Source organism: Aphis gossypii, unplaced genomic scaffold, assembly GCF_020184175.1.
Source record: "Aphis gossypii isolate Hap1 unplaced genomic scaffold, ASM2018417v2 Contig00334_ERROPOS140289, whole genome shotgun sequence".
NCBI lineage: Eukaryota > Metazoa > Arthropoda > Insecta > Hemiptera > Aphididae > Aphis > Aphis gossypii.
This window is the reverse complement of record NW_026083071.1, coordinates 15,407-39,915: the sequence shown is the minus strand read 5'-3', so window position 1 is coordinate 39,915 and position 24,509 is coordinate 15,407. Positions and strand designations below refer to the sequence as shown.

The 24,509-nt window shown below is 30.9% G+C and overlaps 2 protein-coding genes and 1 long non-coding RNA gene across 3 annotated transcripts; 2 read left to right on the top strand and 1 right to left on the bottom strand.

The window, feature by feature from the left end:
- The first annotated feature begins 12,156 nt into the window (after window positions 1-12,156).
- Window positions 12,157-14,481, top strand: LOC126553810 (uncharacterized). The gene is made up of 2 exons (XM_050208923.1): window positions 12,157-12,160; window positions 12,408-14,481. The coding sequence occupies exons 1-2, from the start codon at window positions 12,157-12,159 to the stop codon at window positions 14,045-14,047; spliced, it is 1,644 nt and encodes a 547-aa protein (XP_050064880.1). The 3' UTR covers window positions 14,048-14,481.
- A 515-nt stretch (window positions 14,482-14,996) lies between these two features.
- LOC126553823 (uncharacterized) lies at window positions 14,997-15,808 on the top strand. The gene is made up of 3 exons (XM_050208934.1): window positions 14,997-15,226; window positions 15,293-15,425; window positions 15,513-15,808. Exons 1-3 carry the CDS (start codon window positions 15,005-15,007, stop codon window positions 15,806-15,808), a joined length of 651 nt encoding a protein of 216 aa, XP_050064891.1. The 5' UTR covers window positions 14,997-15,004.
- Window positions 15,809-19,770: 3,962 nt separating this feature from the next.
- Window positions 19,771-21,943, bottom strand: LOC126553821 (uncharacterized). The gene is made up of 2 exons (XR_007606583.1): window positions 21,815-21,943; window positions 19,771-21,641 (listed from the first exon to the last, which is right to left on the bottom strand). It is a non-coding gene; the product is annotated as an uncharacterized LOC126553821 (long non-coding RNA).
- Between the last annotated feature and the right edge of the window lie 2,566 nt (window positions 21,944-24,509).

Below are 24,509 nucleotides of genomic sequence, written 5' to 3'. Positions count from 1 at the left end.
TCTGTAGTCTTCTTTAAAAAACATGAATTTGAATCTATTTCTTTTGACTCATAATTTTTATAAAAAATTAAAAATACATGTTGGTCAAATAAATTTAAGTTTTCATCTTTTTTTAAAAATTTATCAACACATTTGAAGCACTTAAAATGATCAAAACAAGATTTTCCCAGATAACCAGCAAAATAAGCATTCGAACACATTTCTAATGATATCTCACAATTTTCTCCTAGATTATCATTAGTATTAGTGAATGACTCATCATCATCTAAAGTACTACTGGAATCTGAATCTGAATCACTTTTATTTACATTACTTAAAAGTGAATCAGAATCAGAAGTAGGAGCTAATAAATTTGAATCCATATCTGATTCACAGTTCGATAATTCTGATGCTTTAAATAAATTGTTTTTTGCTTGAATACTAAACGTAGATCTAAAAATCCGAGCTGTAGGATTAGGGTTGTATCCTCCACGTTGTCGAAAGACTGCAAAAGTATTTTCTAAAAAGTCTTGGTTGAGTCTAGATGTTAGGAAGTAACTGAACTGCAAGTTTTTTTGTTGTAAATATAACATTGTTATACTATTAATTTACCACACTAAACCATCAAAACACGGTAGACGATACCCATATTTTGTATTAGGTTTAACTAATCTTATATTTTCATGTATTGTTTTTGCTTCATTTAAAAATTGGAATTGGCTAGATCGTTCTTCAGATAATGCACACATTTTAGGATTGGAGCTATACAAACATTTGCTATTTAAGCAATCAAACAAATCATTCATATGCTTTAAAAAATTAGCTGTATTTGCACCTGTCTTTGACTTAATCTGTCCTGTAGTTACACATGTTTTGATAACAGCGGTTACGGTGTTACTAAAAAGTTGAAGAGCGAGTTTGCACTTCATTTTTTGGAAAGGACCTGGGTTAATATGACTGTCTGTTATTTTTAGCAATGCTCTACTTGTTCCACTCATTTTATCTATTTCATAAGCTGTCTTTATGTCACTAAATGATATTTCATAGTCATCAACCACTAAATTATTTTTAAAAAAATTATTTCTGTAGTTTTTAAAAATGTGAGTTATATCAAGTATGGAAAATATTCTTTTACCATTTACTTTAAAATAAGGAGATTCCTTGTTGCATCCTAATTGTTTTAGAGCAGCACAGTTATTACTACCTTGGACACATATTACAGCAGTAACAATTAACCCTAACTCTAAAGCTTTTTCAATTACATCATATATCAAATTCTTCAATTTAAGACCTCTAGTTGATGAAGCAGATAAAAAATATGCAAGGGGTAATTTCCATTTTGAGTTTAAACCTCGGGCAATAAATAATAGCGCTTGAGAGGCTAATTTGTCTTTTCTTCCTTTATGTCCAAAATCCTCGTAACCTTCAACTACATCCAAGTATTTAGAATATTCCAAATATTTTTTTATGGACATCTCATCAAAAGCAATGACGCAATATTTTTGTTCATTGTCCATCGCGTTAACTTTAATTTTTATTTGTTCCATATAACTATTTACAAAACCAGGTGAAAACTTTGAACTACCGATCCATCCTTTAATAGTACTTAAACCAGGTAAATTTATGTTTTGTACATTTCTTAAAAATCTATATGTTCCAGGTGAATTATAAAAAAGGGAAATCGCAAATTGCTTTTCTTCAACTGACCATGGTCGTCTAGATTTATTTGCACGAAACATTTGCATTTCAGAAAGTATTCTAGAATTAGTACTCTTATAATTTATTTTATTTTTAATTTGTTAGCAATTTTTAATTTATTTCTCGCATTAAACAGTTTTGTTTGTAGTTTGCATACTGTTGATGATTTATATTTTATTATTTTTTTTTTAATTTCTATCACATTTCTCATTTTCCTTTTAGTTGGTGTATCAACAACAGTATTATCAGAATTTTCATGACTGGGGAAACTTGTAAGCTGAGAATTTTGGCACTTTTTTGGAGTTGGCATATTTATAATATCCTGTATAAATAATCTTGAAGAAGGTGTTAAATTAGGTGTTGCTGATTTTTTATTATGGGCATTTATTGGAGTTTGAAGATTAATCTCTTCCTCTAAAGTTTTATTTGAATTTTTTTGAGAAAAATAAATTGTTGGTGTTTTTGGTGATTTTTTAAAATATGCGTGTGTCGGTTTTAAAACAAGTAAATCTATTTTGTCATCAGTGTCTAGAATATTTTCTGATAAAGGATCTGTTTGTGATGGTGTTGATGATATAGATTGATGCAGTTCATAAGAAGAATTGTCAATATTATATTTTTTGGGGATAGCTGTCTTTATCAATATGAAACGATTGCCTGCCCATCTAATGTCACATTTAGAAAAATGGTGAGCACAAACATATTTTGCAGAAAGTTCTTCATGAGTTAAAATAGTTAAATCAATATTTCCTTAGGAAACAAAACCACAAAAAATTTAATTAGAAAATAAAAATAAAATAAAATTATATAATATATATAATATGCATTGAATAAATATAAATCTATGATATAGCTAGGTTCTATAAACTTATTAAAATATGCATTGTATACATCATACATCAAATGCAGCCAAGTTAATAATATAATTAACTCAAGTTATATAGTTAATATGGAAATAACATTAACTTTACCCAGTTTAAAAAGAATTATACTACATTTTTGATTCGTACATGAATCACCTAAAGCAATTTGTACTGAACTTTCATTATAATTAGGGCTGCGAGTTTGTAAGAAGGTGCATTTTTTGTGATTGTGAAACGTAGCTTTGGAAGTAAGTACATAATTTGAATTATGTAATAACTAATCGATTTATGGAGTTATTATTTTGCATTTTTTTTTTTATTGTTTAGGTAATTTTTTCCTTTTTTAGTTAATTTTCCGGTAGTTTTAATTAAATTCTGCCAATCATAACATCTTTGAAATTTTTTTTTTTGTTTTACACAATTTTAAAATTTTTTAAAAAATTTTCACATGAAATTCAAATTCAATCAACATTTTTATTTTTTTTATTGAATAAACACATTTTTATGCATGTAAAATCTAATAAACTAATGTGTAATATCCCATAATATCAATATAAATATAAAAATTAAATTAAAAACCATTTTTGGTGTATTTTATACTATAATTGTTGGCAATTTATACTGCATTTTTGCATTTTAAGTACCTACCTACATATTTTATTGCATTTTTTGGACATTTTTTAAGGTTTTTTAGTGCATTAAATTCACAACCCTAATTATAATGTACACTAAGGCGTATATAGATACCTACCTATCGCAATTTAAGTACATCATTATTCAAATTTGGTGTACATAATATCTCAACTAATAATTTAACAAATATAAACTTTATTATTTTAAATAAATCAACTGAATAAAGCAAAGTTATTTTAATATTGAATTATAGTTATTATACTAATACACTACTGACCTGATTTTTTAACCCATTCTTGTGCTCGAATAGGATCATTTTTGGGAAAATGAAATAAAGTTAAACCAGGTTCTTCAATTTTACTTTTAGAGCAGTTAAAGAATACACATTTATTTCTCCTAGCCATTAATATTATTAATAATGATGTATAAATTAAAAAATACGTATTGGAGTACAAATTACCACTAGTCGTAAAAGTACACTATATTTTAATTTGTAGATTGAGTCATAATATTATTCTTAAAGGCATGACAATATTAAGCTCAACACATACAATGCTGAATGTTTTGACGTAGGTAATATGAAATAATTATACGTAATTCTATTTTTGAAATATATTCCATATATAATCATATATAATCACATATAAATGAATGTGTTTGTTATTCATTATGGTATTGGATTAAACATAATATTTTAATATTGGAAAATCCTCTTAAGCATTACGCTGTACGCACCGGCCGCCGGAGTGTCGGACGACGGACGCGACCAGCCGTCGTACCCGATTTAGCTGGTAATAAACTAGCGCTTCTAACGAGTCGGGTACAAACTAAATATTCTTGGGTACATTTCCGATGAAATATTTATTTCCAAACGATCACACGGCGTTGGCTATCTATGTATGTTTAATCTATGGGTATACTCGGTGACGTATGTGTGTGTATCAATATCATCACTTTTAACTGTAACGTGGTCGGGGATGACCCGTTAAATATGTGATATTCAGGGAAGAAGTTGGTTTCCTTTGAATATAAGTTAACCGTAGCTAGGGAGCAAATGGTACTCAGGGTACAAATAAATGTGGATTGATCCAAATACTTATAAATATATCATCAAGTTTATTCTTACCTAAATAAAACATTTACAAGTCGTAGGGCTGGCTTGGAGTTCGTGTTCGCTGGTGTTAACGCGGGGAACTGGCTGTCTCTTATATATATTATTATTTAGCCGTAGCTTTACAATAGTTAAATATGAGACAGCACAGGAGGGGCATAATGTACATTCATCATAATATATTTTACATGTTTTGGTCTACGATACACATACATATATATACCTATATACATATATGCACGTATACTATATAATATATAATATGTGTAAGTATATAATATGTACCTACGGTTGTATAATATTATTATGTTTATAAATAAATATGTAACAATCGTTACATAACTTTTTGAGTTTTATTGGCATTTGGCATAATTTGTTATTACATGCATTATGCACAACGTTTAACAATTTTGTTATTTTCAAGTTGTATAATTACAGTGTTAATTTAAATTTTTATTCGAATGTCGTTTTATTGTTTATTTGAATTTATATGACATTCGTCAACGTGAAATACCTTTAGGTATGTCCTAATACTGTTAAGTTTTTATTTTTAATATTATTGATCTATGCGACTATACTTATTGATTACTACAGTAATTATAAAATAGTATTTTGCTCTGGATTACATTATGTTTATATTCAGTGTTGAGCCCAGATAACAAAAATAATATCTAGATAAGATAAAGATAATTTCGTAAACAATTATCTAGATTCAGATTCAGATTATGATTTTTACTTTTATCTAGATAAAGATAAAGATGAAAATATTTTTATCTAGATACCATAATAGATTTTTTCATTTTTTCTTTAAAATGCATAAAAACAAATACATTTTTTAATTATTTAAGCAAATTTTTTTATATCTTATAACCATTCTTTTTAAAATTAACAATTTCCAAATGGGATGCCTTATTTTAATTATTAAATAATGACTTATTTCTATAGTATGTACCTACTATAAGATTCAATTCAAACTGAACATAGATATACTGTAAGTCTTATTGTATTCAATCATTACTAAATGGGGAATTTTATTATATATTTTATTTTATATTAAAAGTCCAAACTCCAAACTCTGTACCTACAATTATTATACTTATTTAATAAATATTAATCAATACAAGTATCAGCCGTATCAGCTGCTGCTAAATACGATATGTGTTATCACGCTATCATTCTTATCTTCGACGGTGGCGCCATCTATCCGTACATGGGACTGACGCGGTTTTTTCGCCTCGCATCCGTGCGATATCTCCATGTTATCACGCTAAAACCCCGCCACTTTTACCACGAGCGCCGTGAGTACACACACGTATAAAACATATACATATACGTATAAAAACATACACATAAAAATGTAAAACATATACATACATGAATAAAACATATACATAAATGTGTAAAACACATACATTCGCGTATAAAACATATACATAAATGTGTAAGACATATACATTCACGTATAAAACATATACATATACGTATAAAAACATATACATAAATGTGTAAAACATATACATTCGCGTATAAAACATATACATAAATGTGTAAGACATATACATTCACGTATAAAACATATACATATACGTATAAAAACATATACATAAATGTGTAAAACATATATATACATGCATACTTTTAGCAGGATACGGAGTCAAATACTAAAGCGATTGAATTGTTTAGTATAATTAGATGTTTATTCAATAAAAATATATTATACAGGTTATCGTGTTATATCCGACATGAATAAACTGCATATTATCCGACGACATCATACGATTCCGTTTTACATATATGGACTAGGTCATTACTATTACCACGATTATTACGAATATCATTAAATTCATTTTTAACATTCGTAATAAATTGAGCGCCTTTATATAATAACACATATACGCATTTAGGGTTATGCACGGCGTGCTGCTGCCAAACTTCATCATTTTCCCCCCAATTCACCAGCAATAGGCCGCAGTAGTAACATTGTACCAAATCCTTAGTTCCGGAATAAATGAATTCGCATTCAGCCAGTGAATATTTATCTTGATACGATCGAGGCGGGTGTGAATCGAATGTTTTCAGCCTCGATAAAAAGCTTGTATACTGGGGATATTCCGGATCCGATTTCTCGTGTACCAAACGCACTAGTGATCGGCAATCAGTCGAACATTTTAATAAATTCATTTTAATACAACGTATAAAAATATTTGTTTTAAAATCGCATGCAATTCGTTTTAGTTGTCTGATCGCGAATAAGACACTTGCGGCCAGTGTAAAGGTCTCACAGTAACTGACGACTGACGGCTGTATACATGGTAATAGTTCGCGCGTGGTGTATACGCGTCAATAATAATAATAGTAATAAAAATAATATGAATTAAAATATTTGAATAGCAAATTCAATGTCGAGCAGTTATTCCTCGTTATCAGATAACCGCCGCCGACGCCACCCCCGCTGCTGTCGCGTCGTTGTTGACCATACAGATGTGTGGTATGATATCGCCACCAGTGTCATTGTTAACACATCTTGCATATTTCGTGTGTAATTTATATACATATATATAACACATACTCCTCGTATAATATACCCCGAAACATAGCGCTGGTTTTTCTTAGCGCCCGAATAGTTATTGAATCGAAATGCCAACGGTCCCGACGTATACAGATCAGACGGCCTACAGACAGTGGCGCACAACACCTATGAAGTATGTGGTTCAAATGGTTAAATCAATAACCACCCACCTACCTATTCATCAATCAAATTTAACATTTTTAACTCTACCAAAACAGCTTGCTTCGCTCGCAAATGACTTCTTCAATCACGAAAATACCTTTAAAATCTATCTTTCAAGTGTTTTAATCTAAACACACATTTTAATCAATTATTCAATAAAATGCATTGATAAACTTCAAAATAATAATCTAACTTCGGGGGTAAAAATTGTAAAACAAAAATTATATAATTTATTTATAGCTTTAATAACACATCAATATATTATTGTACTATATACAAGTTACAAAATAATTTATGGATGAATATTGATTTTACATTAAATATTTTTTTAAAACAGTGCTAAATTCAGAAAAATATTTTATGACATGTTCATTATTGATATTTATATCAGATTCGCAAGATATGAGCATCAAATCTTCCAAGCGCTCTTGGGATATTGTAGTTCTCAACCTATTTTTAATAATTTTTAGTTTTGAAAATGTTCTTTCCGGTGTTGTACTGGATACTGGTAATGTACTCGCAATATGTAACGCATCATACAAACACGGAAAAACGTTTTTCAAGCCTGATTTATGACAAACTTGGAATAAATGAAGTAATGTTCCCACATTTTGTAAATATTGTTTATTACCAACTATTGTTTCTCCTTCTTCTTCTCCAGAATTGTCTTCATCTTCATTGCCTTCACTATTTTCACTTTCATATTTTTCTTCATGTATGTTAATTTTGTGAAAACCTACAGATTCTTCAAATTCAAAAAACGAGTTTGAGTATTGGATGTATTCCCTTTTCAAATCAGAGCTATTGATAAAATTACAGTAAATTTCACAAAATGTATCAAAGGCGTCTTTAGGTAACGAAGAATTATCTTTTTTTGTTTGTCGGAGACGAGAAGTTGAAAAAAGCGAAATATCTCTAAGTAAATTTTGTCCTGTTGAATGAAATCTTTCTTTAATTGCAATAATAGCGGCATCAACTGTTGAAAAATATGTATTAACCTTATATTCAAATTTAGGATCAGTGATAACATGATCAGGATTAATTTCGTCCGACATAATTTTTTTCCGTCTACTTCGTTTAATAGGCAAAGGAGTAAATTCAAACTCTGATTTTCTTACAAAATCAACTGCTTCGTCATACAGTTTGGTAAACACATTATCTGATCTCATATTTTTTATTTTATCTAGAGTCATTTGAATGCAATTTGCTGCCCCTAATAGATCTATATCAGACGATTGTAGCATTTTAGTCGGTGGGTCTAATATTTCAAATAATTTACTGTAACAAACTGCTGTTACAACAAATCTTTCTGTCAGTAAAAAATCAATTAGACCATTAGCTTTGGAACATACCTTAAAATCTGATAAGTCAGTTATTTTAATATTTTCTAATGTGTCTAATGTCTATTATAACATCAAACGTTGATAAAACTGTTTGAAGAGCCATTGAATAGGACATCCAACGCGTAGTGTTAACTCTTTTTAACCTTTTTACCCTAACAGTTGGATGTTTTTCCTTTTGCATATTCTCATAATATGCCACTCTTTTTTTGCTTGAAGAAATAAAATTATACAACTCTTCTATATTACCAAATAAATTAACAGAATCAGGTGAACTGCTAGTTACTTGAACAACTATTAGGTTTAGCCGATGAGCATAACACCATGTGTACATAGCAGCTGGATTTACTTCTTTTATAAATGATTGCAATCCTTGATACTGCCCTCGCATATGTTTGCACCATCATAACTTTGACCACAAGCATTGTTTTCCATTTTAAATTATTTTCAAGGCAAATATCTTGAAATAAAGAAAATAATTGACTTCCTTTAGCTTGTGGAGATTCTTTTAAAGATAACAGCCTTTCTTTTATAAGAGGAGATGGTTCTTCAAATGAAACAACGTATAATAAAAGCTAATTGTTCACGCTAGAAAAGTCAAAAGTAGTATCAATTGAAATACTGAAATATTTGATGTTTTTATTTCACTATTTATAGATGTTTTTATACATTTGCTATAGAACTTATTAGTTGATTCTGTCTCCTCCACGATAAAAAATTAACTTCACTTTTTCTTTTGTTTGCAATTTACTTATATACACAGCTAGAGCTGGGGAAAACTTACTCAACAGTACTGTAAGATCTTTAAAATTACCTTTGTTCTTTTCATCCCAACCTTCTCGATGACCGCGGAATGGCAGAGAATGTTGACCAAGAAATAAAGTAACTTCTATGAGAGAGTTTACAATTTCTCTGTTTTCTGCTATTTGTAGTCTTTACATTCGTATATCTGAGGAAGGACTGGTAAACAATGAATTTCATTTTAACTATGATTGAAGCATTTATATGCGCTGCCGTTTTTTCATGTATACCAATATCATACAATCTTTGCCAGGCATGAAAGCCTTCTATTGTCCATGCATTTTGTTTATTTTTTCCGAAAAAAAGGCAGTATAAGCAATACGTACGGTTATTTCTTAGATTAAATGTTAACCATTCTCGTTTGATTCGTTCACCACTAGGTAGAATTCTATAGTAGTATTCTGTTTTAAAACGATGCCCGTGCTCTTGAGGATAATTTCCTTCTGAAAGTTCATTCTTCTCTGGTTGAAAAGCTCCTTTATTGATAATTGCTATTTTATCTTCTGGTGTCAAATTAGAGTTCAACAAATATTTAGGATCAAACGAATTAATAAGGTCAAATGCTAGGTCTGCAGGTTTATCTATAAATTAAAGGAAACAAAACAAACATTATTAATGAAAAAATAAAAGTTAAATGTTAAATTAGTAAGTACTAAACATGCATATTATATTATTATAAAAACATTGTACGTTAAATATAAATACTGTACACTTTAAAAATTATTTATATTTACCTGAATTTTCAATAGTTGTGTTAGGGTTATCAGGTTTTTCAAATTCATTCATCTCAACTAATAATTATAATAAAATATATAAAATGGTATAAAACAAATAAAAATTAATTAATAAACTATAAATTTATTTATATTTAGGTACCTGAATTTTCAATAGCTGTGTTAGGGTTATCAGGTTTTTCAAATTCATTCATCTCAACTAATAATTATAATAAAATATATAAAATGGTATAAAAACAAATAAAAATTGATTAATAAACTATAAATTTATTTATATTTACCTGAATTTTCAATAGTTGTGTTAAGGTTATCAGGTTTTTCAAATTCATTCATCTCAACTAATAATTATAATAAAATATATAAAATGGGCTAATTAACCAAAAAATTAAAAATTATATTGTTATTTAAAACTAAATGGTGAGTATCAGAGTGCCTAGCCTAATAAATCAACATTGATTAATAATTAATAATAAATCATACAATACCTATATATTATATTAGGTAAATTTAAATAATATCATCAATAATATTAATTTATTTTAGGTAGGTATGTTAAATATAAATTAATAACAAATTTATAGAATTTATAGAAAAATTACAATATTATGATAAAATTACAAAATATAGAATAAAAATGTACACAATAACTAATAACCTAAAACATACTATATATATGTACCTTGTACCTATGTATAATGTATAAAAAAAATTGGAATTTGTAAAATTGTCTACTATTAATATTAATTAAATTTCATTTGTGAGTCATGACCCAAAAACAAATGTGTCCAAATCTAATTTACCATCATATTTAGTTTCTAAAGAAATATACAAATCTATTGAATCTCGACTCTAGAAGTCGAGCTACACATTAATAACTAGGTACATATTTACTATTATAGTACATTCTATTCTGTGGTACATTAGTAGGTGACAATGGATAAAAATGAATAAAACAATATTATACGTAGGTAATAAAGTAATACACTAATACATACCATTTGATGATGTTGACCGAGTAAAAGCAACAGGAACTTTGAAAAAAGATTTTATACTTGAATTTCCAAAGCAAATCTTTTTTTTTTTACAAGATATAACATGTCTAGACCAATTAGTTGAGTTTAAACTCAATCGTTTTTTACCACACAAACAGGTATCATCCATTTTAAAAATTAACAAATGTCGACAAATTAACCTTTATGGCTTTATATACACAAATACACAATAATATTTTGTCACTCAACACCAAAAATACAACAAACATATAAAATATATGTCAAATGCTTACATAACAGAATAATGAGAAATGACGACTACTAATACAAAACTAATATCGATAATAATAATATATTGATAGCTCGCTGCTCAGCTCATAGAGTAATATATGGCTAATATATAGTAATATATTACTCTATGGCTCAGCTTGCTATCATAGCTGAATCTATAAATAACTAACTTATTGGTTTTTACTGTTTTTAGTTTACCGTTTTATGTAATAAACATCTGCAATAAATTTGGAAATAAACAGTGCTGCAGCTATGGCACTGTATTACAATAATTACGTAAAACAGATTTCACTGATCAGTGATCAGTTATTATTATATTATTATAGTTGATTAGTAGAATCACAATTCACAGTTGAATTTACGAGTATGTAGATAATATACCAAGCCTATGTTTGATACTCTCAACTCTGTCACTCTGATGTCTCAAGTCTGAGCCTCTGGGCTCTGAGGTTACTCTAATAAATTATCAAATGTTTAACAACCAGCACCAAGTACCGACTCACCTATAAGGTACCCATCCTAAATTTACCTGGTTCATTTGAACCACTTCAACGCCCTGTTGGGCGCCACTGCCTACAGAGTTTAAACACGTTCGACGTTCTTGCGTATATTCATTGTCTCGTCTACAATTTATTATTATTATTATTTTAAAACGTTGTTTGTATTACATTCTCGAAAATGTTTAACTGTACGACCTGTGGAAAAGTGTACGCTCATAAGCGTGGTTTGAACAGACATGTCAAAACTCACGATGGATCGGTGATTTCATGTGGAATATGCCTCAAGATATTCACCTGGCGAGACAAACTCAGCATCCACGTACAAAATTGTCATAGTAAGTACATTGAATATTAATCGATAGTGTTCCGTAATATACACATAGATGATTCGCTTAAATCAGGGTTATTAATTAAATTATTTTTAAATAGAGATCGTTAAAAAACACTCCCGAATTTCACAGCGCTGTACGAGTAGGTGGTTCAATGGGTAAATAATTTTTTCTCATAAAATAAATAAAATGTAGCTATTTTAATATTAATAATGTATGTTAGGTCGCGCATCAGTCATAAACTGGGCACCCCCCGCCACTACCCCGTACGCTCAACCAGATATTTCGACTCCGACGGACATCTCGACTAGCCGCCGCTGTGCGGACACATCTATTCCCCCGCCTCAAGCCTCATCATCATCTTCCCCCCACACACCGGTTATCGTTTCCCCACCACCCGCACAGGCTATCATCGGCGGAATAGTCGCAAGATCCCCCGCGACCACCGCACTTCCACTTTCACTTTCACCACCGTCCGTCGAGGAAGGCGAGTCTCATACGGAAAAACTAGTAAAAACATCAAACGTAAAAAGGCGAGTATGCAAAAGGTTAATACGCCGGGCTTTATCGACATCGAGTCATCGCATAAACGGGCGATCGTATGGTATTTTAGGAAGAACGTTGATAACGTAGCCAGTTATCGTGCGTTCCTCAATTCGATAGAGTCCGAATTAATCACAAAATTACGCGAGTGCGTGCGTATTAACCCTATTAAATACAATCTTAAATTAGAGGCCACATACGTAATACCGAACTTGGACAATTCTGCTCAAAATCGTGCATTTAAAACTTCGGCCCGTGAATTATACGGGGACAGTAATGTCGAACGTTTGGTCGATCGCGATTTCGCAGCGCTCCAGGCCGAAGAGGATTGTTACGCCGGAAAGTATAGTGGATTTTCCTTATCGTGTATCGACGGACTGCTCTTGGGTGTGTACGAGTACACACCCATGGGGGGATCGTCGTACTTACCGTTACCGGAAAGTATTTTGAATAGGAAGGCCGTTGTCAACCCACAAAATATTGACCGGCAATGTTTCAAGTGGGCGATCCTCGCCAAACATGTATTTAACGATCGCACAAGAGTAGGTACGAATTATTCGAGGGAAGAACACCGATACGACTTTTCTGCACTATCAACCCCCACTCCGGTGTCCGAGATAAAGGTATTTGAAAAGTCGAATCCCGGCACGACCGTTAATGTATACGGCGTAAGAAAATGCGTAAAAAATAAAAATAAAAATAATAAAAAGTCGTCCACACAATCTGTCGCGTACCCTCTGCGAATCGTGGATGAAGAAAAGGAGAATCATTTTGACCTGCTACTGATTACCGGGAAGGATAATAAGAATCATTACGCGATCATTTCTAATTTTTCACGCCTAGCCAGTTCGCAAAAAAATAATCACCAACATCGATTATTTTACTGCAAACGGTGCTTTGCCAGTTTTGAGGACCGCCCATTAAAATATAAATTACACGGAGAGAGGGCACTGGCCAACCACCGTTTACTGTGCGGCTCACACAAACCGGTTGTTCCTCTTATGCCGAAAGAAGGAGACACGCTCAAATTCAAGGCGTGGTGTAAGACGGGTCGCCTGCCGTTCGTGGTATACGCTGACTTTGAAGCCCTACTACTGAAAACGGGGCGAAAACAAGGTGAAAATACCACTGCGATACACGAACACCATCCAATGAGCTACGGGTACCATGTTGTCGCGGCGGAGGGGGTGCCGACAGAGTTGCTCGACCAGTTCGACATACCGCGAGCTCCGGTCATTTTCCGCGGTTCAGCTACTCAGGACGATGTTACCAAACGCTTTGTCAGCGACGTACTCGGTGTGACCAAAAAGATAGCAAGATTATATAAGGAAGTAAATGTACCGATTATTATGAGTGTTGAGGATTGTCACGTGCATGACGTCAAGACAATGTGCGACTTGTGCAGTTGTACGTTTAGCGAACGCAATTGTAAAACTGCACACCACGACCACTTGTCGGGACGTTTTCTAAAAACATTATGCAATACGTGCAACCTTAGTTGAAAACACCGAATTTTGTACCGTGCTATCTGCATAATCTGTCCAACTACGACGCCCATTTTATCGTAACGAATTTGGCGTGCGACGGCGACAATAATCGAATATCGGTAATAGCGAACACCGAGGAGAAATATATTTCGTTCTCGAAGTATATTAACAACTCGTTCTCCGTTAGGTTTGTAGACACGTGTCGATTCATGGCGTCGAGCTTGGCGCACTTAGCGGAGAACCTCACCTCCGCGAACTTTGATAAGTTTCGTGAAGTCGCGAAAGTGTTCGCCCCGTCGGAGATGGAGTTGGTTACGCGGAAAGGCGTATATCCGTATGAATATACAGATTCGTGGGATAAATTGGACGCTACGTCGCTACCGGATAAGTTCCAATTCTACAGCGCGTTGACGGAGACGCACGTGAGTGACGAGGATTATAGTCACGCGACCAGGGTCTGGAATCATTTCGGCTGCACCTCACTCGGCGCTTATAGCGATTTATACTTTAAAGTCGACGTGTTGTTAAGCGCCGACGTGTTTGAGAATTTCAGGGATATATGTATGGCCACATATCACCTCGACCCCGCACATTACTTCACGTTACCCGGATTCAGTTTTGACTTCATGTTAAAGTTCACGAAAGTTCAACTTGAACTTTTAACTGATTTCGAGAAAGTTTTGTTTTTGGAGTCTGGTACACGCGGTGGTCTGGTGCAGGCGAGCAAGCGCCACGCGCGCGCCAACAATCTCGAGACGCCTGGATACAATGCCGACGAACCTAAAACGTCGCTCATATACTTAGATGGTGATTATAAAATATAAATTATATGTACACGTATATTAATTCATGTTTTTCCGTATTTTTTTAGCAAACAATTTGTACGGGTACGCGATGTGTCAGTTTATGCCGATTGGAGATTTCGTACGGTACACGGGGAATCCCGAGGTCGCTCTGGCCCAGTTAGAGTGGATGCGCGCGACGGACGATGTGGGTAGATTTTACGAAGTGGATATAATATACCCGGAGGATCTACACGACGCCCACAACGATATGCCGTTTTTGCCTCACGCCAGCATTCCGCACGGGTCGACTGTCCGAAAGTTGATGGTCACATTTCTGCGGAAAGAACACTACGTGGTGCATTATATGAATTTAAAACAGGCCATGACCCATGGCGTCGTAGTCGAAAAGGTGATTATTATTATTATTTGACAAATACGAATACGATTCTTATAATTTCCCTCCCGTTAATTCCAGACGCACAGGGTGTTAGAGTTCCGACAATCCCCATGGCTGGCTCCGTACATTAATCTCAACACGGACTTGCGGAAGCAGGCGAAAATTAAATTTGAAGAAAAGTTTTTTAAGGATTTAAATAATTCAGTGTACGGTATGTTATTGTTATAAATTGTACATGTTTTATTGAACTTTAACCTGCTCCAACTTTACTTCATGATAACTATGTATATGTATGCAGGGAAAACTTTCGAGAATATGCGTTTACGATTTGATTTGGAGCTTGTATCGTGTCCAGTCCGAATGCGGAAACTGATAAACCGCCCGACGTTCAAATACTGCACGACTTACAATGAAAATCTTTCGGTCGTCACGCAGCATAATAAAGAAGTCGATTTTTGTAAGCCGATATACATAGGATTTGCTGTACTGGAACTGAGTAAAGTTTTAATGTACGGATTTCATTATGACGTTATGAAACGACATTACGGAGATAAGATCGAGCTGCTTTATACCGATACTGGTACGTCTATATAAATCTCGTGCAGACTCATTCAGATATTATATGTTATTATTATTATTATTATTATTTCATATTTCAGATTCACTATTCTACCGCGTGATGACGGATGACCAACGATTTCTTCGCTTACCTGATAAAAAATCCTAATTTGATGCGGTTTATCAAATACTATAAATGACAATACGGGACAAACAATGATAATTGTAGACGACATAGCCCCCTGAAAATACTCGGACGCGCTCTATGTGTCAAATACTGAATTTCATATTAATATACTAATACGAAGACCGCCCAATTTTAAAAAGCTATAGGTATCTCGCTAAAAATTAACAAAAATGATAATTCGAACTATAAAATTTAAAAAAAATAACCTTATTAATTTAGTACACTTTAAATATGGGTTGCTATTTGAAAATAAAAAGTTGATAGTGGTTTCACTATTAAATAAATGGGTGAAAAAAATAAAAATTTCATACAGTTTGAGAAAAGCATGAAACAAAATATACTGAAAAAAAAAATGATAAAAAGTTAATACTTCACAAAATAATGAGTGTTTAAGGATAAAAGAATCACCCTATATAACTATATAAGGGCGCTACATTTTTCTTAGCCCCGGGCGTTAAATGCTCTAGATCTGGCACGCTGCAAATAGCCAAATATTTTTGGGGGACTATTACATTTTACTATATTTTGTCCTTTCCGTTTTTAGTGCATATAATTCCGGGCCTTAAATTAATATAAATTTAAAAAAAGCCTGGTCAAGTGGGTACCTTTCTGCTGTACATAGATGCTGCGTGGATCAATATAATTATTCCCGATAGGAGTGTTAAATTTTAATCTAATAATAGCAGTGGCGAATCTATAGGATTCATTTTACGGGGGTGTTTTAATACTTAATAGTGTCACGGAAAGTGGGGGAGGAACCCTAACACCCATAATACATCAACACAAATCATAGGTATATTGATATAAATTATTATATAAGTATGTGTAAGTTGTAGAAAACTTTTTTATTATAAAGCACATAAAATAAATAATACTAATACTAAGACAACTAATACAACATAGTACATACGGCCGATGGGGCCATGGGGGGTGTTCTAACACCCATATCACCCGCCCCCTAAATACACCACTGAATGATAGGTATCATAATTGTACACGAAAAGCGATCCTGAACGGAGATGATTTGCCAGCCTAGGATATAACTTCAAGTGAGAATTTTAAGATTTCAAGAAATCTGAATACACCAAAATTTGAGTTCTATTATACCTAATTATTGTAAACAATGTACGCCAAACTTATGGAAAATCTTATATTAAATTTTCAACTTTTAGCTACTTAATGTCTCTAAATTATATATTATGTTCTATCGATATGGTTGTGATTGTGAATTTTTTTGTTATTAATTATTATATGTCGAATTATTTTTATATATTTTTTAAAAAATGTTTACTATTAATTATTATTTTATATATTAAAAATTGTAATGCTATTTTAATTTTAATTTAGTATACTGATATGTTTTTTTGTAAATGGAGTTAACTCCGTATGAAATAAATAAATATAGGTAATAGTGCTTATACAAAATTGTTTATGAATTATACCTACAAAATAATTTGCAAATATTTATGATTTTGACGAATTGTTGTCAATATTTGAACTTCAAATTCTAATAAAATAAAATTGTACATAATATGATGTATTCTTATAATTTTTGAATCAGTATAAGGCTAACTTATGAGGAAATTTGTATTAAATGTTCAAATATTTTGACTTAGCCAAAAAATGTTTATCGATATTTATAAACAAAATCTAATATTTAAATTGCCTATTAAAATCCTAAAAATGAGCGAAATATTTAGAAAATTAAATTGTGTAAAGAAAATGCCAATTTAAAGAACTGGTGAAATTTTAATGTATTTACGACTTATACATTATGAATAGGTAATAACAAATATTGAAAATCGTTATTGTTACGCAATTTCGCAAAAATTTGAAACTCAAATGCACTTAAAATTTTCCTATACTGATTCTTCGAGTTTTCTCTATAGCTACTTGAAGGAAAACATACAGAAAACTTAGTGTTGAATTTTTTAATCTTAAATATAAACACAACATTTTTTATGATTTTTCAACTACAAAATTACTTGCAGTTTCGACATATCTACTTCAAAAATTAGAACTATAAACACTTATAAAAAAAAATTGAGACTAACGATTTTTGATTTTTTTTACTATACAATAAGAACAACTCATAAGGAATCTTGTCTTAAATTTTTAAGTTTTTTTGGTCATCCAAAGTTTTTTTATTGACACTTCAAAAAAAAAATTCTCAGAAAAATCGAAAATTTCAGTTATCTATAAATAGCTCAAAAAAATTCAAAATATTTTAAAAATTTAACCGTGTATAGATAACACTAGTATAAATATTTGATGAAAATATCAAGTATTTACAGTGATTAGTTTTTGAGTTATATCTATATAAAAAATCAATTGTCGAAAACTGGTTTAGCGTAAAAATTTCCGTTTTCCCGATTTTTTTTTGAAAACTACTGGAAAATTTTTACTTTTGACCTCTATAATGCACCAAGGATATTCACTTTGCTATAGGAAACCACCTCTGATGTTTGAAATTAAAACATTATTTCGACAAGTTATGCTTTACATACACACACAAAAAAAAAAACATCATTGTAAAATCAATACATTCATCACTTAGTTCAGAATCTAAAAACACCCGCTCTCTGTTTTATTTTAACGAATCTATAAATATAATATAAATATAAATATCTATAAATAGTATTCGATAACCAAAATAAACATTTATTTTTACAAACATAAATGTTTATAATAATTATGTGATATAAGGCATATTATATCTCTTTTCTATGTAATACGCCTTCATGAATTTAATTAATAATTTAAAATAAAAAATAAAATGCCTTCACACAAAAGTTGTTCGTTTTGGAGTTGCACAAATAACAGCCGACGAAATCGAGGTTTAAGTTTTCATAAATTTCCATCAGATGATAATTAGTAAGTGTATAGTTATTCTAATTACTTAGGTACTATAGTCAGTGGCGTAACAAAAAATTTTGGGCCCCCCCCGCAAAAATAAAAAAATGGGCCCCTAATATATTGTAGTATCAAATATAACCCTTAAGCCAAAGGCCCCAAATTACTGTGGGCCCCCCACAACGCGTGGTCTGTGGGCCCTCAGTTACGCCACTGACTATAGTCAAATATCTATAAGGAGATTTTTTGGCCATTTCAAGGAGGTATCACAGATTGTACCTATACAAATACAATTATATAACCTGTGGTAGTTCATTAAGATTTTTATAATTTTATACATGTCATACTTTCATAGAAATAATTGGTCAAAAATATTATTTATTCTGTAACCAGTAATATGAATAATTAGAATAAATAATTTATTAAAACAATAAATTAAGAGTGTATCAGATACCTAATTGAATTGTAAAAAAATACATTTTAAAAACACATTGCATTTTTTAAATATCTCTAATGGCTACATGGCATAATTACATGATTTAGTTAACAGAAAACTAAGTTAGGTTAATTAGGTTAAGTTAATTAAAAATTTATTTTGAAATATTATTACTTTAGTTGCATACTATGGCTTGATCAGTGTAAAAACCAAAAAATAATAAATGAATATTATAATTATGGAAAACAAAAAATACAAAATTATACCATTTGTTCAGAACATTTTCAAAAGGAAGATTATTGTAATTATACAAGTGGAGTTCGGTAATATTGATTTGATTTAAAAAAAAATTTTAAAAAATTTCTTACTTATTTGATTAAAATTAGGAAAATTTTAAACAAATGGGCAGTGCCTGTGTTAACGTTGTGGCAACCGCCAGATATGAATGAATCAACTACTGATACTACTACAGCATCACCTGAAAAATCATTAGTTGGTAAAGAAATTCAAATGTTTAAAAAATAAATATACATATGTGATTTATTACTTTTTTACTTAATTTAATTTTCAACAATTCAATACAATATTAATTTACATTAGATCACAGTGAAAAACAAATAGACCTTGAAAGTCTCTCAAATGTAAAAATTGACCACACTGAAAATCAATTTGAGAGGAAAGAACCTGGGTGGAGCCCTCGAAACCCAAATCCTAATGATAATGGTAGTAAAATTTATTAATTTAACTTCAATACTAATAATTTTAACTATTATAATAGCTTGTACAATATTTTACTTTACAGGTAGAGAACTTTTTAAAATTTCAGTAAATAAAAAATGTAATAAAAGAACATTTATGCCACGCTCTTTAAATTTTGACAAAAATTCTATGAAACAAGAAGATTTACTTGAATGTAAGTTTCCTCTTAATTACTTTTTTTTACTTTAGAGATGTTCTGTTTGAGAATTTAGTATCAATTCAAAAAATATTTTTAAATAAATAATTTTAATTAATTAATTTATATTGAATAACAAAAAAAAAAAAATTATCATTAACTTATTTGGTTATCTACAGTGGTCAAATAAATAATCACATAACAATTTTGATTTGATTTAAAAAAATAAACAATGGATCAATATATTTTATAAGATAGTTGAATCAAATAAACTTCAATGTTTGTTAACAGGTAACTTATTATCAGATACTCAAAATAATTCAGAACTTCAAAAAAAAATAACCAAATTAAAAACAAAGATACGAGTTTACCAAAAAATGATTCACACTAAAAATAAACAAATACAAAATTTAAAAACAAAAAATAGTGACAAAACTAAAATTATGGTAGAAAAGACAAATAATAATTTTTTGTTAAAAACACAGATGAGACTTATGAGTTTAAAAAAAAAATCATGGCGTTTTAAAGAGGATGAAAAAAAGTTTGCTTTGAGTTTATATTATAACTCTCCTAAAGGCTACACATTCATGAGAAAGTTTTTGTGTTTACCTACAGTAAGATCACTTAGGCGATGGCTCCAAAATTTAAATGTAGCTTGTGGCATAAATGAAAACATTTTAGAAGTGCTTAAATTTATATTATCATCTTCACCACTATCAGATAGAGCTGTGTCAATAGTTTTTGATGAAATGTCAATAAAACAATTTATATCCTACAATTCCCAAAACGATATGTTTTCGGGTTATGAAGATTTTGGCAATTTGGCAAATTTGATTGATTCAAAAAGTATTTTACAGTGTAATCAAGCCTTAGTTATAATGTTAAAAGGTATAAAACATTCATGGAAAACAAGTAATTGGTTACTTTCTTTCAAATGGACCTATACTAGGAGTAAAACTTAAAACTATTATATCAAGTACAATTTACAAAATACATTCAATAAATCTTATTCCAAAAGTCATTATTTGCGACCAAGGAACAAATAATCAACAATTAAGAAAACTACTCGGCGTGACAAAAAATGAACCATGGATAATTTATGAAGATAATAAAATATTCTTTATGTACGATACACCTCACCTTTTAAAATCGGTTAGAAATAATTTTAAAAAGTATGACTTCAAGCATCAAAACGAAATATACTCATGGACAGATATTGTAGCTTTTTATAATCTTGATAAAGATAAAGTGCCAAGACTAGCCCCAAAGCTTAAAGAAATACATATCAAGTTGCCTCCATTTTCTCCAATGCGTGTATGTTTGGCAGCACAGACTTTTAGTCACACTGTAAGCTCTGCAATCTTAACACTTGTATCAAATAATCAACTTTGTTCCAAAGCAGTCTATACTGCAAAATTTATCAAGCTGTTAGATAATTTATTTGATGTGTTTAATAGCATCTCATTTGATGAATGCAAAGTATTTCGCAGACCTCTATCTGAAAATACAATCCATTGGAAATTATTAAATGAAGCATTACAATTTTTTAATGATTTGGAAATAAAAAATGCAATGAATAAACAACCTCCGTGCATCACAGGATGGATTGCAAATATAATATGTTTAAAATATTTATATCAAGATTTACATGAAAATTTTAATTTTGAGTACCTTTTAGTAAGACGCTTAACTCAAGATTGCCTTGAAAGTTTGTTTTCGGTGATTCGTGCAAAAGGAGGTAATAACATCACACCAGACTCCTCCAAGTTTCATTCTGCAATACGAATGTGCATTGCTCAATGCCAAACCCGTTCCAATGGAAATTGTGTTGGTGATGCATGTGCATTTTAATTAGCTGTGCTGATTTACTTAAAAATAAAAAAAAGTTTAAATTTGAAATTCAACAAAAAGAAGTAAATATTTCTTCACCCGATGATATAGATTCCAGGTTTGATGATAATTTAAGTGACATGAACATCAAAGTTATACAGTTGGGTATTCATGAAGAAAATGCTATAGCTTACATAGCTGGTTGGGCTTGTTCAAAATTAAGCCACACAGAATGTGTAAATGAACTAGCTACAAAGGATAAAGACCAATTAATAACGATGCAAAACAATTTTATAACTATGAAAGAATACGAAGAATGTAACTTACTTTTACCACTTCCGGGCACTTCAAAATTTGTTGAAAAAATAGTTTGTCTTTTCAATAATAATATAGAAAATTTATTGATAGACAACAAACATGGTATAAAGAGTAGAATGTTGGCTAAAATTGATTGTTACATAAAAATATGTCCCAACATTTGTCAAAATTGTAGATTTTTATTTATTGATAAAATTTTGAATGTAACTATCAATTCTTTTATAAAAAAATGTAATAATACACCAACTTTTAAACAAGTGAAAAGTAAAAAATTAAAAAAAATAATGCATTTATAATAATGTAAGTACCGATGTAAGTACCTATTTTACTTGTATAGTTGTATTTGTATGAAATAGGTATGAATACTTTTTGTAAATAAATTTATTGTATATTATTTTATTATATTTATAATAACTGTTAAAATGTTAAATATAAAAATATTATGTAATATGTATTTAGTATTTTACAGCTGATCAAATTTTTCTGTTACCTATATCATATTTAATCTATTCTGTGCCTATATAGCTAAATATAACAAATTACAATCCTAGAGTGCGTTAGTTACTTTATCAGGGGGCATACTTATGTCGCGATTTTTGACACTAGTTGTCCCGTATTGTCATTTATAGTATTTGGGTTTATGGACACCTCAAATTTCGCACACGATCACAAGTGCTATACAGCTGCTCGGAAGCGCATTCCAGGACTTTTTAAATTCGAGTGTGGCTCCAGAACCGTTTACGAATTTGTAGCTTTGCGCGCCAAGTCTTATGCGTACGACGTGGAAGAAGAGATTACCATTCACGCGAAGGGTGTTATGAGGCACATGATTCGTAATCACCTCACTTTCGCCGACCATAAGCGGTGCTTATTCGCTGACGTGGACGACAATGCAGAATCCGACGAGTGTGACAATGAGTTCGACACAAATATGGGGAAAATGATTGCAGCCGATTCCGCACTGAAAGCTGTCGCTCAAATTCATCGGAACGCCTCAACGTCTGCAACAAATTCACCGTCGACCACACATCCGTCACATTGTTATACCTATATGCCTTTTACACCGTATAGACAAAATGTCTCTATTCGGTCGTTTAAACACGAATTGCGTACGATTAAGACTATGAAATTAGTTTTAAACAGGGCTGACGATAAGCGTCATGTGTTACCCGATAACATTTCCACGTACGCACACGGTCATCACCGCATAAATTATTAAATTGTTATTATTGTTATTATATTGTGTATTTAAATGTATAAAAATTCGTTGTATTGTAAGATGTTAAAATATATTAACACCGTTAATTTAAATTATTATTATTATTTCCATTTCAGTATTCTTATGAATCATATAGTTATAATGTCGATCGTGGTGTTTCGACGTAATATGTATAGTATAGAGTAAAATATATATATAATATATACATAACCCCTTAAAAAGTAATATTATAGTTATGCTTTACCCCTAGTATTTCTACTCATACTATATCGAGTTAATATTAATAAACTATACAATACCCCTTATAAGCACAGCTGCGTTCCTATACTCACTGCGACTAATATTATCGTTCTTGAGCTAAAATTATGTACACGTGATGGGGCGAAGTTAATCATTACTCCTTATCGTCCTTATCACCACACGCACACTCGTACACACACTTGCCCGACAAATCTCACGATTTCGGTAAATTATTATTATTTTAAAAATTCCCCAATCCCCCTCAGTCGCTGTGTGATAAGCCGTGGATGGGTTGTAGAGGGGATTTATATGTCAACATACCTACAGGAACATGGATTTTCATTTCTTCATCAGTCAGTCTTTAGAGTTAAGTATTTTCGAACGTGTGATAATAATATATTAATATGTCAGAGTGCTCATTTTTCGACCATATCCCTAAGAAACGATGCGTGGTAAGAAACAATCGTAAAAGAAAAAAAACAACAGATGAAATTAATTATTGTGATGAAATTGGCATTACTAATGATATATTACTTATTGATGATGAGTTTAATGTTTTTGAAGAAGGATTAAATAAGTCTGATACACAACAATCCTTAAGTAAGTTTTGTGCTTTATATAATTAATATTTATTAAAATACATTCATGTTATATACAAGTTGTGTTATCTATTTATATGCATTTTAAAATATACCTACTATATATTATTATATAGGTATAATGGTTTGAAAGTAAATTAATTATTACATATTGGTAAAA